At 40.7% G+C, this 14,780-nt stretch overlaps 3 protein-coding genes across 3 annotated transcripts in view; all 3 read right to left on the bottom strand.

Moving 5' to 3' along the window:
• The window catches only part of LOC131194996 (cadherin-23-like), a 240,846-nt gene that overhangs the window by 25,977 nt on the left and 200,089 nt on the right, over positions 1 to 14,780 (bottom strand). The gene's annotated exons all lie outside the window — the stretch shown is intronic.
• On the bottom strand, positions 678 to 7,643 carry LOC131194076 (protocadherin Fat 4-like). Its single transcript, XM_058174670.1, has 2 exons — positions 5,205 to 7,643; positions 678 to 4,285 (listed from the first exon to the last, which is right to left on the bottom strand). The coding sequence occupies exons 1-2, from the start codon at positions 7,641 to 7,643 to the stop codon at positions 1,883 to 1,885; spliced, it is 4,842 nt and encodes a 1,613-aa protein (XP_058030653.1). The 3' UTR covers positions 678 to 1,882.
• Positions 7,802 to 13,741, bottom strand: PCDHGC5 (protocadherin gamma subfamily C, 5). Its single transcript, XM_058174600.1, has one exon. The coding sequence runs from the start codon at positions 11,472 to 11,474 to the stop codon at positions 9,021 to 9,023; it is 2,454 nt and encodes an 817-aa protein (XP_058030583.1). The 5' UTR covers positions 11,475 to 13,741; the 3' UTR covers positions 7,802 to 9,020.

Genomic DNA, 14,780 nt, shown 5'->3' with positions numbered 1-14,780 from the left:
TATGTAAAACTTATTTTAAAGTTCTTTTTTAAAAGAAATGCCTATATAGCACTATACAGCCAATAAATAAAACAATTAAACAAGTTAAAGGCTACCTGGATACTGTTCAGGAAAATAAAGTTCATAGAATTTGCAATTCTTTCTTTAAAGCAATAGCATGTAATTTGTAGACCTAAACCAAACTTTGTAGATTTCAGTTCTATAGCACTGAAATTTGGCAGTAAATAATGTGACGTGGAGGTTTGTATGGACTCATGGATGGTCATTTTAACAGTGAAAATGGCTACTCTCTGAAAAAGCAATGAAATAAGGAACCATCTTCCCCCAAGGATAAAACTGCTATCTCTGAATATGGGGTAAAATCTCATAAAGTAGACTTAGAAGGCAATTTTAAAGAAGTAGACTCAAAAGCAAAAGGAAGATATTTGCCCTGTCTTGAGCATTTGAGCCCAGGTTCCTGAATTTCTTTGGATAAATAATATTGTATGTTTGTATAAAGAATAGTAAGCATTAAAATTTTGTAACAATGATTATTCTGAATACTGCTTAACAATCATATAGAGTTCTAGTTATGTGAGAAAGATGAGAGAGCATTTTATGAAATCAGCAAAACTTTAGAAATCACAACCCCTTGCTAAAAATGAAGCATCAGGCACATTTGCAAATCTCCAATTGGAAGCAAGGAAATAAATACCTATCCCACAGTATCCTTTCAGGGAACCAACCATAGACTGGGAAAGGATCATTTAGGTCACTCCATTCCATTCAGTCCAGGAATCCAAATTAAAGCCTCCTTGAAAGCCTAGCCTCTAATATTGAACTGGACTTCTGGTTAGGAAGTTTTTCTAATACTCAGCAGGAAACTGTTCCTGAAACTTTTGTTCTGCACTCCTGAATAGGTTTTATAAAATGTTTTGCTTGTTTTAGTCTGAAATGAAGTTAAGGTAGTTAAATTTTGTTAACAGTTAAATCTGTCCAGAACTTTTCTCCCAACCATTTGCTGTACAAATAACTGATAACTGAAGGAACTTCATCTGAATGTCATCTGCTAATTTTTATTCATCAATAAATTTACTGTTCCTTATCTAAATTGACACTGAAGCCTTCTTGACACAGTAACAACACCAAGAACTTTCTACTAAAGGGCAAATAATTCATTGGATTGTTTTAATACTTTTTATTGTTAATTTTAATCAGCTTACTGAATTTTCTAGATTTGATTTCTGTTTTTAAACTTATTTGCTGCACTGAATGCAGGTAGTCCTTGACTTATGATATTTGTTTAGTGACCATTCAAAGTTAAAATAGTGCTGAAAAAATTGATTTATGACTTGTCCTCATCCCTTGGTCACCAGATCACAATTTGGGCACTTGGCTATTGGAATGTACTTAAAATGGTTGCAGCATCCCAGGATCATGTGATTGCTACTTCCAACCTTCCCAGCCATCTTCCAACAAGTAAAGTCAATGGAACAAGTTGGGTTCGCCTAATGATTCTGTGATTTGCTTTACAAACACTGCAAAAAGGTAGTAAAGTTGGGTGTGATTCACTTAACTATCCTTAGCAATAGAAATTCCTGCCCCAAATGTGGTCACAAATCAAGGACTATCTGTAAAAGAATCAAAATAACAGTTACCAAGACCAAGATCACTGACAAAACAAACTTCATTCTCTTTTAATACAGATGTCTCATTGAGGAGCAAAGACAATTGTCAATGTGGAGACAAATGGCAAAACAGGTTATTTATAAAAAGCATTCAAAATCACTTGCAAAAAAACAGTACAGAACTATTCCCTATCCATGAAGATGATATCTTCAGGTGAAACAAAAATTCATGGCAGAGTTTCTGTTAAGTATAGATTGCAAATATTTGTATATCCCTATAGATATATATTTATATAATGTTTCAGCATTGTCTTGGTGTATCTTACCGCATCAGAGGGGTTCTGCAAAGCACTGCCTGTTTGTTCAAAGGCAATAATGCTTTCTGCTGTAGTGGAATGACTGAAAGGTTTAACAAAAAAGAAATCTCCCTGCTCAGACATAGGGGAGAAACAAGACTTGTAGTTCTGAGCTCCAGCTCCACTCACTTCAAGGTATCTTATAAAGCCTTCTGGATTTGGATACCCACTGATATTTATGGTAGATTTCCGGTCTGTCCTCCTATTACACCAGTGTGATATGATCCAGTTTGGGATGCAGAAGCCAGACTTGAAGCACCTGGCTCCAACAATAATCATCATTACACAAGACACTAGAGAGATAGCCACAAGAGAGATGATAAGATAAAGAGTTAAATTCTGAGCCCTGGCAGGAGACTTGGGGAGAAGGTCCAAGGACTTCGTAAAGTCCTGTGCAGCATTATCCTCTGAGGAGATTATTAGAATCAATGATGCTGAAAGAGATGGCACCCCATTGTCCTTCACTTCTACCACCAACCGGTGAGAAACTCCAGGTTCCCTCAGTGTCCGAGTGACACGGATCTCTCCTGAGTGGTCTTCTACTTTGAAAGCATTCACCTCATTTGTCTCATGGAGCAAATGGTATGAAACCCATGCATTATGGCCACTGTCAGCATCCACAGCTACTACTTTAGTCACTAGATATCCAGGTTCCACTGGGATTAGAAGTGACTGATGAAAGGCAGAACCTTTGGGAACTTCTGGGTGTACAATTACAGGTGCATTATCATTTTGATCCACTATGAACAGATGAAGAGTGCTTGTGCTGCTTAGTGGTGGGAAACCTGAATCCTTCACCTCTACTGAAACTTGAAAGACTTTTTCTTGCTCATAATCTAGAACCCTGGAGGTGTAAATACTGCCATTCTCTTGATTGATGTGGAAATAGGTTGAGATGGGCAAGCCATGATTTCCGGTATCCACAATGGAATAAGATAGTTTGGAATTGACACCTACATCTGGATCACAGGCTGACACCGAAAAGACTAGAGTTCCAGGAGATGTATTTTCCTCCACATGGGCTGTGTAGGAAGGGATGGAGAAAGTGGGCGCATTGTCATTGATATCTGAAACTTGAATTAATATATTTTTTTCAGTTGACTTTTGAGGTATTCCAGAATCTGTTGCTTTAATTGTGATACTGTATCCAGCGGTCTTCTCTCGATCAAGTGGGCTATTAGTCACTAGTGAATAATGTCCTTTAAATGAAGACACCAATTTAAATGGTACATGTCTTGGAATCTCTAAGCGGACTTGCCCATTTTCTTCAGAATCATTGTCCTTTGCTTGGATAAGTGCAATGACTGTTCCTAAGGGTGCATCTTCTTGTACTGAGCTAGAAAGAGTGGTCATCGTAATCTCTGGACTGTTGTCATTAACATCAACAAGTTCTACTCTAATATTGCAATGACCTTCCATAGCAGGGGATCCCTTGTCTTTAATGTAGATGGCTATTTCATATGCATTGGCTTCTTCATAATCCAATAAAACTTTTGTCTTGATTTCCCCTGTTTGAGAGTCCAGACTAAACACATCAAGGAGTTTTAGCTGTACACTGCTGCTGGATTTAAAGAAATATTCAACTTCTCCATTAGGTCCTTCATCTAAGTCAGTAACATTGAGTTTTGTTACAATAGTCCCAACCTGGATATTTTCCTCCAAATAAACCTTTGATACAGGTGGTTCACACACTGGAGGATTATCATTTGCATCAAGAACATGGACTGTTACCTGAACAGTGCCTGACTGAACAGGATTTCCACTATCTAGGGCAGTCAGGATTAAATTATGGGTAGCTGCTTTTTCCCTGTCCAGGAGCTTTTCCAATACAATTTCAGGTATTTTGACCCCATCTCCTCTGATATTGATACTCAAAGCAAAATGTTCATTTGGACTGAGCTCATAGGTTGCAATGGAATTGGAACCAGTGTCTTGATCTTCTGCAACTTCCAGCCGTAACCGGGTGCCTAGGTTGGCAACCTCAGTGATTTCTAAAGAAACAGTGTCCTTTGGGAATCGGGGGGCATTGTCATTCACATCCAGTATCTCCACCTCCACCCGGTTAAGTTGCAATGGATTCTCCAGCACCAACTGAAAAGGAAAAGAACACCTGGGGCTGGAGCTACACAGCATTTCCCGATCTAACCTCTCATTGACGAGTAACATGCCGTCTGCCAGGTTCACTTGGAAGTATTGGCGCATTCCCTCACTGACCAGCTGCAAGCGGCGAGCACGCAGAGTCCGCACATCCACTCCCAGATCCTTGGCAATATTCCCCACGTAAGAGCCTGGATCCTGGTCCTCTGGGATGGAGTAGTGAATCTGCATGGAGATGAGATCTGGCAGGGAAAACACTGAAGCTAAAAATAACAGCAGCTGCCATTGCAAATTCTGTCTGCTATCCATGCCTGGCTTGCTTCAGTCAAAAGGATTGCAGCTTCTGGCTGCTGCTGCTGCTGCTGCTTCTTCTTGCCGGGGGTTGGGGGAGGTGGGTGGGTGCGTTGTTTTTTTTTTTTTTGCTGCTTCTAGATACACTCTGTCCCTCCCACCTGGTGACTCTGGGATGACCCGAAAGGGGCAGTGCAGCCCCCCAAAAAGGATGCTGAAGCTTGAGAGAGAAGGGAGAGGTGGGGGAATAGATTTTCAAGCAGCAGCAGCAGCAGCAGCAGCAGCAGCAGCTCCTCCTTGGCAAAATGGAAAACAGGAAAAAGAGCTCTGAAATGGATATTAGCAATCCCCTCCTCCGTGACAGCACTGAAGTCTCTTTCTCAAAATACACCCCCCCACAAATACTTTGCCCATCTCCAGAGCCACCATGCTCCCCCTCCCCCTCCTTTTCCATCACAGCAGAGAGAGCTGTCCCAAGGGTGCTGTTGGCCAAAAGAGCTTGCACAGACTGCCTGGCTGAAAAAGCTGAATCAAAAGTGTACAAGAAAGGCAGAGAGAGTTGCTTAGAATATACATAATCTCAGAAAAAAGAAAGACAACCTCCCAGCCTTAATTCTCAATCTTCCCCAAAGCAATTGGAACAACACAGATGTCTAAGGAAGTGACTGAATGAGTGAGTAAAAAGCCTATATGCAGTCTGCTAGAGAGACAATTCAGAAGGCTTCAGGGTGGGCTTGTGTAGGTTAATAGTATCTATGCAATAGATTATTCATTGATTTCCCCACCCTTATCTCTTGTGTACAAGAGACCATAAGATGTGTACAAACCCAGGGCTTAAGCAGAAAATTCTCACCTTATGAAAGAAGCTGGCTTCAGTTAGATTGCTGCAAGAGGCTGCCCTAAGAGTCAAATTAGGTTTCATAAACACAAATTCGCTGATATCTGATACAGGAGAAAAGCAAGATCTGTATCCTCTGACTGGAGGTCCTGAAGTGGCTACCTGTACTCCAATCATGGCATCTCCAGGGCTCAGCTGATAATGATAATGTCCCGTCATGTGATCTGGGACATTTTCAAGTCCACTAGCTTTTCCTCCACAGCATCCAAAGATAGTAGATGTTGCAAGAGCATTACAGTGAAGACATCTTGCTCCCAGGGCCACCAAAGCAATCAACATGATAGTAGAAATTGCTGCCAAACAGATAATAAGGTATAAAGTCAATGTGGGCGGTCTCTCACTTTTCACAGAGTGTGCACTTAACCCTAGAAACACTTCAGAAGTGCTCTCTTCCAGGAATATGATCACAGTAACTGAGGTAGACATGGAAAGTTCTCCTGAATCTTTGACAACTATAATTAGTTCCTGGGTAGGATTGTCTAGGTCCTGTATTATTCGCAGAGTCCTCATTTCCCCATTGTGAAGACTTATGCTAAACAGACTAAGATCTGTGGCTTGTTTTAGATGATAAGATAGCCAAGCATTTTGCCCAGAATCCAAGTCCACAGCAATAATTTTTGTGATTAAAGCTTTGGCCATAGTAGATCGAGGAATCCTGAATTGTACAACTGAATCTTTCCCAGTAAAAGGAAACTGAACCTTTGGTGCATTGTCGTTCTGATCCAGTAGATAAATGTGCACCATAACCCTGTTGCAGAGAGAAGGAGAACCACCATCACAAGCTTCCACCTGAAACTGAAAATGATTGGTACATTCATAATCAAAAGAACTCTCTGCAAAAACTTCCCCATTTATTGGGTTAATGGAGATGAAAGAAGTGAGATCTTCAATCAGTTCTTGTCCTGGACTGGACAAAACAATGTAAGATAGCTGGGAATTCTGGTCTTTATCTGCATCTGTTGCAGAAACCTTAAGGAGAATCACTCCTGCTGGATTGTTCTCTTCTATGATGACTTCATAAAATGACCTGTCAAACTGAGGTGGATTATCATTAACATCTGCCAGAGTAATGGAGAAAGATGTCTGTTGCAAGAGAGATGGATTTCCTAAGTCAAAGGCACAGATAGTGATATTGTATTGAGAAGAGTTCTCACGATCCAGTTGCTCACCAATGAGCAAGGAATACTGGTGCTCAAAATCCTTCCGAAGTTTAAAAGGAAGATTTTTTGACAAATCACACTGGACCTTCCCTTGATCCCCAGAGTCTTTATCTTTGACATGTATCACAGCAACTACTGTGCCAGGAGGTGCATCTTCACTCATGGAACTGGAGAAAGATGTGAGTATGACTTCAGGGACATTATCATTGACATCTGTCACTTCTACAATAACACTGCAATGCTGTTCCATGGTAGGGGAACCCATGTCCTTAGCTTCCACTTCAATTTCATATATGCTGGCCTCTTCAAAATCAAGAGTCCCTTGAACACAAATTTCTCCTGTGATATTATCAATAGCAAATATTCTGCACAAAGCTTCAGAGTTATGACTGCTGAGGGAATACCGTACCTGTCCATTAGACCCTTCATCAAAGTCGGTTGCATTCAGCTTAATCACCAGTGTCCCAGGAGGAGAGTTTTCTACCAAGCGGACATTGTAAGTGGGTTTGTCAAAAACTGGATGATTATCATTAGCATCCAGAACATGGACAGCAATCTGTACAGTGCTAGATCTGGGGAATGTGCCCCCATCTTCAGCTGTTAGGATCAAATTGTGGATAGCCACACGCTCTCTGTCCAATGTTTTCTCCAGAACTAGTTCTGGGAATTTGGTGCCATCGGTGCGTGCCTTCACATTAAGGCTGAAGTTCTCATTGATGCTGAGGTGATAAGTTTGCAAAGTATTTGTTCCTATATCTGGATCCTGTGCATGTGGAATAGGGAAACGGGCACCCAGGGCAGCCAATTCATAGATCTGCAGAACAATTGTGCTACTTGAGAATTCAGGAGCATTGTCGTTGATATCCAGAATCTCCACTTCGATGCGATAGAACTCCACCGGGTTTTCAATAGCAAGTTTAAGATGCAAGAAACATCGCAGGTTCTGGCCACAAAGCTGCTCTCTGTCTATTCTGTCATTGATTATTATGATTCCAGTGTTCACATTCACAGAGAAATACTGGAAGTCGGAATCAGAAAGCACCTGCAGATTGGCAGCTGCAAGCTTTGTTACATCCATTCCTAAATCCTTAGCAAGATTTCCTACAAAGGCTCCCCGAGTAAGTTCCTCAGGGACAGAATAACGGATCTGTGCAAAACAGTCACTCAGAAACAGACAGAAAGCAAAGGTATGTAAGAATCCCAAACGCCAGGCAGTTTTTTCTGGTCTGAGCATCTTTCAGAAATCCACAGCAGGAAGGTCTAAAAATTGCAAAACAGGAGCTATTTATAGCACACAGTACAGCTTTAAAACCCTGAGAAACTCACCACTTATCCCAACAAAATATGCATTATATGAAAGAAAGAGGGTCTATAGTCAGTATTTACCTCCCTCATTCATTGTTTTGGTTTGAGAGAGATTGTCACTGCTATGGAGGGAGTGGTACGCACGGCAGGTCTTCAGCGTTAACCGCCTGTTCATTCGCTGAGACTACTTTTCTATTTATCCAATCAGCAGAGCCTTTCCCAGGACAGCAACACAAGCACCAATCCATGTCTGAAAGCAGCTACTGTGTGAAAAAGGACCGCGGTAACCTGAGTTTTTTTTTAAAACCTAGAGACATCAAGCAAAAAGACAGGCTGTGGAAAACATAGCCCAACATCTTGCCCCATTTTGGCTTTGTTCTAGCTTATCTGACCACCAGAAGTATTAACAGCATGCAAAATTTATTCTAACAACACAGCTGGTTCCTCCTATATTATATGCGCAGCAAAACAGCAAATTTCTCATTTTCTATCAGAAATGACAATTAATTAAGGCTAGCAATGGCTCCCTCCTTCCCCCATCCTAACTCACCCAGCTAATTATTTGTAGAATGCTGAATTAATGATACTTTTAGGATAAGATGTATTTTTTTTCAGAAAATACATATTCTATTTTTCTAATAACAAACCACTTGGCAGGTGGTGGAGCTTTGCAATTGTAAATATGTTAAAAATGAAATAAAATCTGATTTTGACAGCATTTGGAAAATGATATATACAATTATTAACATTTGAATTTTCTTCTCATTCTTGCTCAAATCAAGCCACTGCTCCCCAGTTCCTTGTTCCTATCATAGGTACTTCCAGCACATATAATGTCATTGGGATCAATCCACAAAATTTGCCTCATCTCCAAAGTATCTATTTTAGAAAACACGATCAGAGTTCCTGTCCCATTTTGATAATAAGGTGTGAATTAGCCCATGCTCAATCTATCCATTTATGAAGCTACAGACCCATAAGAATTTAGCTTTTGGTCTAAATGTCTATAGAGACTCTCAGTCATCCAGGTCATGGTTGTCCCAAAGGTGCTTTTTCAAAAGGCAACTGGCCTTTTTCCCCCCTATAAGATGTTTTGCTTTTCATCCAAGAAGCTTCTTCAGTTCTTCAGTTCTGACTGTTCGGTCAGAACTGAAGAAGCTTCTTGGATGAGAAGCAAAACATCTTAAAGGAAAAACAAAGTCCAGTAGCCTTTTGAAAAAGTACCTTTGGGTTAGCTCTTGGTCAAATTTCAGTTACTGGAAATACCAGTTATGTTTGGGATGGGATCAGGACAAAACACAAAAGGTCACCTCACCTGCTTTGGATGGTTCAGCGTATTAATATGGGACAAAAAAGAATCAACTTTCCTTGTTAGGGTACTTGGCTGAGAATACACAGGCCTCATGAAGGTGAAATCACTTCTGTCTGATCCTGAAGAATGCTTGGATTTATGGGGCTGGCTATGGGAGTCTGCAGGCCTCAGTGTCACCTCCATGTATTCCAGGGTACCATTGGAGTTGAGTTGCAGTTTAGGACTGGAGTATTTGAAAAGATCCCTGATAGGAGCATTGTTTATGGTGTAAGGAGAATCTTTGCCTTTTCTTTTCCAAAAGCATTTTGCAGACAAGACAATTAAAGTAATGAGAGAGACAATGCTAACCACCACCAGAGCTATAATCAGATACAGAGTCAGAACAGATTTTTCTTTGGGATGATTTATGAACTCACGAGACTGTGAACTTTCCTCGGATGCTTTTTCCTCTAGTGAGACCAAGATTGTAACAGTAGTGGACAAAGGTGGTTTTCCATGATCCTTAACAAGGACAAGGATTTTCTGTGGAAGAAGATCTGTTTCTTGGAAGCTTCGAACAGTCCATATTTCCCCAGTGTATGGCGCCACTCGAAACAGGGAGGCATTTGTAGATTGGGGGAGTAAGGAGTAGGACAGCCAGGCATTAAGACCAGAATCTACATCCACTGCTGTGACTTTTGTGATGACATAACCTACTGGTGCCAACAGAGGGATTCTCTGGAGTGCTGACAATTGCTGGCCAGTCACTGGATACAAAACAACAGGAGCATTATCATTCTGATCCAATATGAAGAGATGAACAGTAACACTGGAGTTTAATATCGGTGTCCCAGCATCCTGCACAGTAACAAGGATTTGCAACACTTGAAACATTTCATAATCAAAAGAATGCTGAGCAAATATATCCCCATTATCTGGGTTGATATAAATAAAGGAAGAAATGAGGGCATCTTGGACCTGATTTCCAGCCACTGAGTAAGTGAGCTGGGAATTATCACCCTCATCAGGATCGGAGGCAGATACAGTGCACAACAGAGAGCCAGGTGGATTGTTTTCTTTCAAGAAGGAGTTGTAGAGATGCTGAGAGAAGAATGGTGTATTATCATTGACATCTGAAATGTTCAACAAGACAGTCAAATCTCTAGTTAAAGGTGGAATTCCTGAGTCTTGGGCAGTGAGCTTTATAGTATATTGAGAGACTGTTTCTCTATCCAGCTTTTCATGTGTAATTAAGGAAAAATGATTTTCAAAGGATTTAATTTTAAAGGGTAGGTTCGTTGGTATTTGCAAGCTTACTTTTCCATTGACACCCGAATCTTGATCTCGCACACTGAAAAGCCCCACCACTGTTTCTAAAGGTATATTTTCTGGCAGTGGATTTACCAAGGAGGTAAGCAGAATATCTGGGAAATGATCATTTTCATCTTCAACTTCTATTTGGATAACACAGTGGCCTTCCATCTGTGGTATGCCCTTATCTCTGGCTCTTATGTGAAGTTCATAAAATTGGGATTCTTCAAAATCCACAACACCTTGAATACAGATCTCACCTGTATGGGGATCTAAACCAAACAATGTCTGGATGGAATCTGATGTATGGATTCCAAACGAATACTGTATTTCCCCATTAGAACCTGCATCAGGATCAGTTGCATTGAGTTTAAAAATTAAAGAGCCTACGGGAATGTTTTCCAAGAAATGTATCTTGTACACAGGTAGATCAAATGTCGGCTCATTATCATTATTGTCAAGGACCACAATGGTGAGCCGACTTGTTCCTGACAGGACAGGGTCCCCTCCATCATAGGCAGTCAACATCAGCTGATGTTCTGATTGCTTTTCTCTATCCAAAGGCTGGTCTAGCACCAGTTCAGGTAAAAGTTTGCCATCCTTCACATTCTTTATATCAAGTATGAAATGAAGATTGGGACTGAGCTGATAGGCACTGACTGCATTGGTCCCAACATCTGCATCATGTGCACTCTCAAGTGGGAACCGTGATCCTGTAGCAGCAGATTCTGCTACCCTCAATACAAGCCAGGGAGTGATGAAATTGGGTGAATTGTCATTCAAATCCAGAATCTCTACCTCCAGGTGAAAGAGTTCCAAAGGATTTTCAATTACTACTTGCACAGGCAGGATGCACAGTGAGCTTGCTCCACAGAGAGTCTCTCGATCTATCTTTTCATTCACTATCAGAGCACTACTGTCCAAGTTAATTGCAAAGTACCTCTTACTTTCCTCAGAGCCTAGCCAAAGTCTACGACTTGAAAGATCTGCCAGTGTTAAGCCCAGGTCATGTGCCACCTCTCCCACCATGGTCCCCAGCTTCGATTCCTCCACAATAGAATAGCGGATCTGTCCTGTAATCAACACCCAGTTGAATAATAAAAATAAGCCCAGTACTTGCCATTTGCAAGAGAGTTGCCAGGACAATTGTGGCTTCATCTCAGAAAGTCTTCTTGTAGTTTTCCATTTATCAAGAAATTGTTCAAGACCTGGATGAGTTCTGTTGATAAAATCCCTCTGTATTCCTTTCCAAATGAATATAAGTAGATTTTGATCTTGCTTAGCTGCAACGACGTTAGTCAGAAAGGTGAGGGGGTGGATTAGGGGAGGGAAATTGAATTACAGCCATGACGGAGGAAGAAAGTCAAGGCGGAAAGACTAGATCCCTTCCATCAGAAATCTAATTAGCAGCTGAATAGAGGATAATTCTATATAGTCTTTACCACTGACAGTTCCACCTACACCCTTACAGTAGCAGCAACAAGCAGAGTTGAGATAGCATCCAATGAAGCAGGCTGGTTCGTCACTTGTTTTGGCAGCTATGTTTAGCAGCTCAGATTCTTGTTCTCAAGGAAACAGCACATTCGGCAAGCATGAACAGTACAAATTTTCATTGTTCACATTCTCTAGATTGTTCCATTGCATCTGAACAAATAACAAAAGTCTCTTTATCCAGAATGACAATATTCCAAGGTAATCTGTTTTTCCATTTGTATGAAAAGGTAGTACAAGGAAGAAAAGAAAAGAACTTTCCTTCCATCCATCCATCCATCCATCCATCCATCCATCCATCCATCCATCCAGAATATGGTCTGCTTGTTTTTGAGTCAGCATGATATGTGAACCTGTCCACTGCAACATACCATTATGTCCAGGGGTGGTATTCATTTACCTTTGCTATCAGTTTGCAAATGTGAGCACACGTGACACCTCTGTGCATGCACGTCCCAAAAATGGGATGTGATGACATCTGGGTGGCTGGGCGGAGTCTCCCACAGCTGCCACTACCGGTTCTCCCGAACCGGATAGAACTGGCTGAATACCACCACTGATTAAGTCTAAGTTGCAACAACACAAATTCCATTTATGGACTACAAATAAAAGAACCCTTTTCCAACAGCGACCACTGCATGATTGACTTTCGTCTCAATATATGCCCTTACATAAATCGTGACACCTCTGTGCACATGACACCTCTGTGCATGCACATCCCAAAAATGGGATGTGATGACATCTGGGTGGGTGGGCGGAGCCTCCCACAGCTGCCACTACTGGTTCTCCCGAACCGGATAGAACTGGCTGAATACCACCACTGATTAAGTCTAAGCTGCAACAACACAAATTCCATTTATGGACTACAAATAAAAGAACCCTTTTCCAACAGCGACCACTGCATGATTGACTTTCGTCTCAATATATGCCCTTACATAAATTATCATATCAATAGTATTCCTAACTACAACTTCAAAAAAGCCAACTATGACCTTATAAACAACGATCTTTCATCTCTGGACTGGCGAAATCTGTTCCCAACCTGTATAACTGCTGAAGACCATTATAGAGTTTTCCTACTTGAAATCAATAGAGTCATTAAACTATATGTACCACAAACTGCCACCAAGATCAGGAAAAGCAAACTACCCATATCAATAAAACAGCTTCAATCTAAAAAAAAAATCCCTCTGGAGGAGAAACAAAAAGGGCTATGTAGCAAATTTCAAAAACCACTACAGAAATATATGCAACCAAATAAAAACTGAATGCACAAATTACCACACCAAGCAAGAAGAGGACCTTCTGCGCACAAATTCCAATCGTGCCTTTTATACTTTTGTGAACAATAAACTTAAAGACTCAAGATCCATCCCACCACTGAAAGATTCTAACGGCAAAGAATGCAATGACGAAACAACTAAAGCAAACCTCTTTAACACATTCTTTGGCTCAGTTTTTGTTAACAGTGATGACACATATCCAACATTCCCAAATTGTACAAGCAATGAGTATGATGACTTAACACATATAGATTTCACAGAAGATAATGTTGGAAAAGCTCTTCGCAACTTGAAACCATCTCTATCCATAGGACCTGATGGACTATGTGCTTACTTCTTAAAAAAACTTTCTACTAATTTATCAGAACCCCTGAGTATAATCTTTGATAAAGCTTTCACAACCAGTTCCCTTCCCAATCTTTGGTCACTAGCCACGGTCATCCCTGTCTTCAAAAAAGGAGACCCCAACTTAGTTGAAAATTACAGACCAATCTCCCTATGCTGCGTCGCCTGCAAAGTAATGGAATCTATCATCAACCAATCCATTACCTTCCACTTAGAAATACACAACCTACTCTCTAATAAAAGGGCCGGGATAGCTCAGGCAATAGAGAAGCCTGTTATTAGAACACAAAGCCTGCAATTACTGCAGGTTCGAGCCCGGCCCAAGGTTGACTCAGCCTTCCATCCTTTATAAGGTAGGTAAAATGAGGACCCAGATTGTTGGGGGCAATAAGTTGACTTTGTAAAAAATATACAAATAGAATGAGACTATTGCCTTATACATTGTAAGCCGCCCTGAGTCTTCGGAGAAGGGCGGGGTATAAATGTAAACAAAAATAAATAAATAAACAATTTGGTTTCAGAAAAAAATTATCATGCAACTTACAACTTCTCCACTGTAAAAACCTATGGACTACAAATCTTGATCTAGGCAAAATAATTGATGCAATCTACATAGACTTCTGCAAAGCTTTTTTTTTTAATTTACATTTATATCCCGCCCTTCTCCGAAGACTCAGGGCAGCTTACATTGTATAAGGCAATAGTCTCATCCTATTTGTATATTTATATATAAAGTCAACTTATTGCCTCCCCCCCAACAATCTGGGTCCTCATTTTACCTATCTTATAAAGGATGGAAGGCTGAGTCAACCTTGGGCCTGGTGGGACTCGAGCCTGCAGTAATTGCAAGCAGCTGTGTTTAATAACAGGCTATCTGTATTTTGACTCAGTAGTATATGATAAACTACTCCTAAAATTAAAATCCTATGGCATTTCAGGACCCCTACACAATTGGATATCTGCTTTTCTGTCTAACAGACAACAAGTGGTTAAAATTGGTAATGCTCTATCAAATCCTGTTCCTGTCAAGAGTGGCGTTCCTCAAGGTAGTGTTCTTGGACCAACTCTCTTTATACTATACATAAATGATCTCTGTGACCATATCTCAAGTAACTGTGTTCTCTTTGCTGACGATGTCAAACTGTTTAACACCACTGACAATACATCTACCATTCAAAAAGACCTTGATCATCTAACCGCTTGGTCTAAAATTTGGCAACTACAAATCTCAACCAGCAAATGCTCAATCTTACATATTGGAAAAAAGAACCCAATCACTAAGTACATGCTTGATGAACATTATCTTACAGATGACCCCCACCCTGTCAAATACCTTGGAGTTTTC

The sequence above is a fragment of the Ahaetulla prasina genome, chromosome 3 (assembly GCF_028640845.1).
Source record: "Ahaetulla prasina isolate Xishuangbanna chromosome 3, ASM2864084v1, whole genome shotgun sequence".
NCBI classification, from domain to species: domain Eukaryota; kingdom Metazoa; phylum Chordata; class Lepidosauria; order Squamata; family Colubridae; genus Ahaetulla; species Ahaetulla prasina.
Note: the sequence above shows the minus strand (reverse complement) of the source record. Positions and strands in the feature narration are given on the sequence as shown.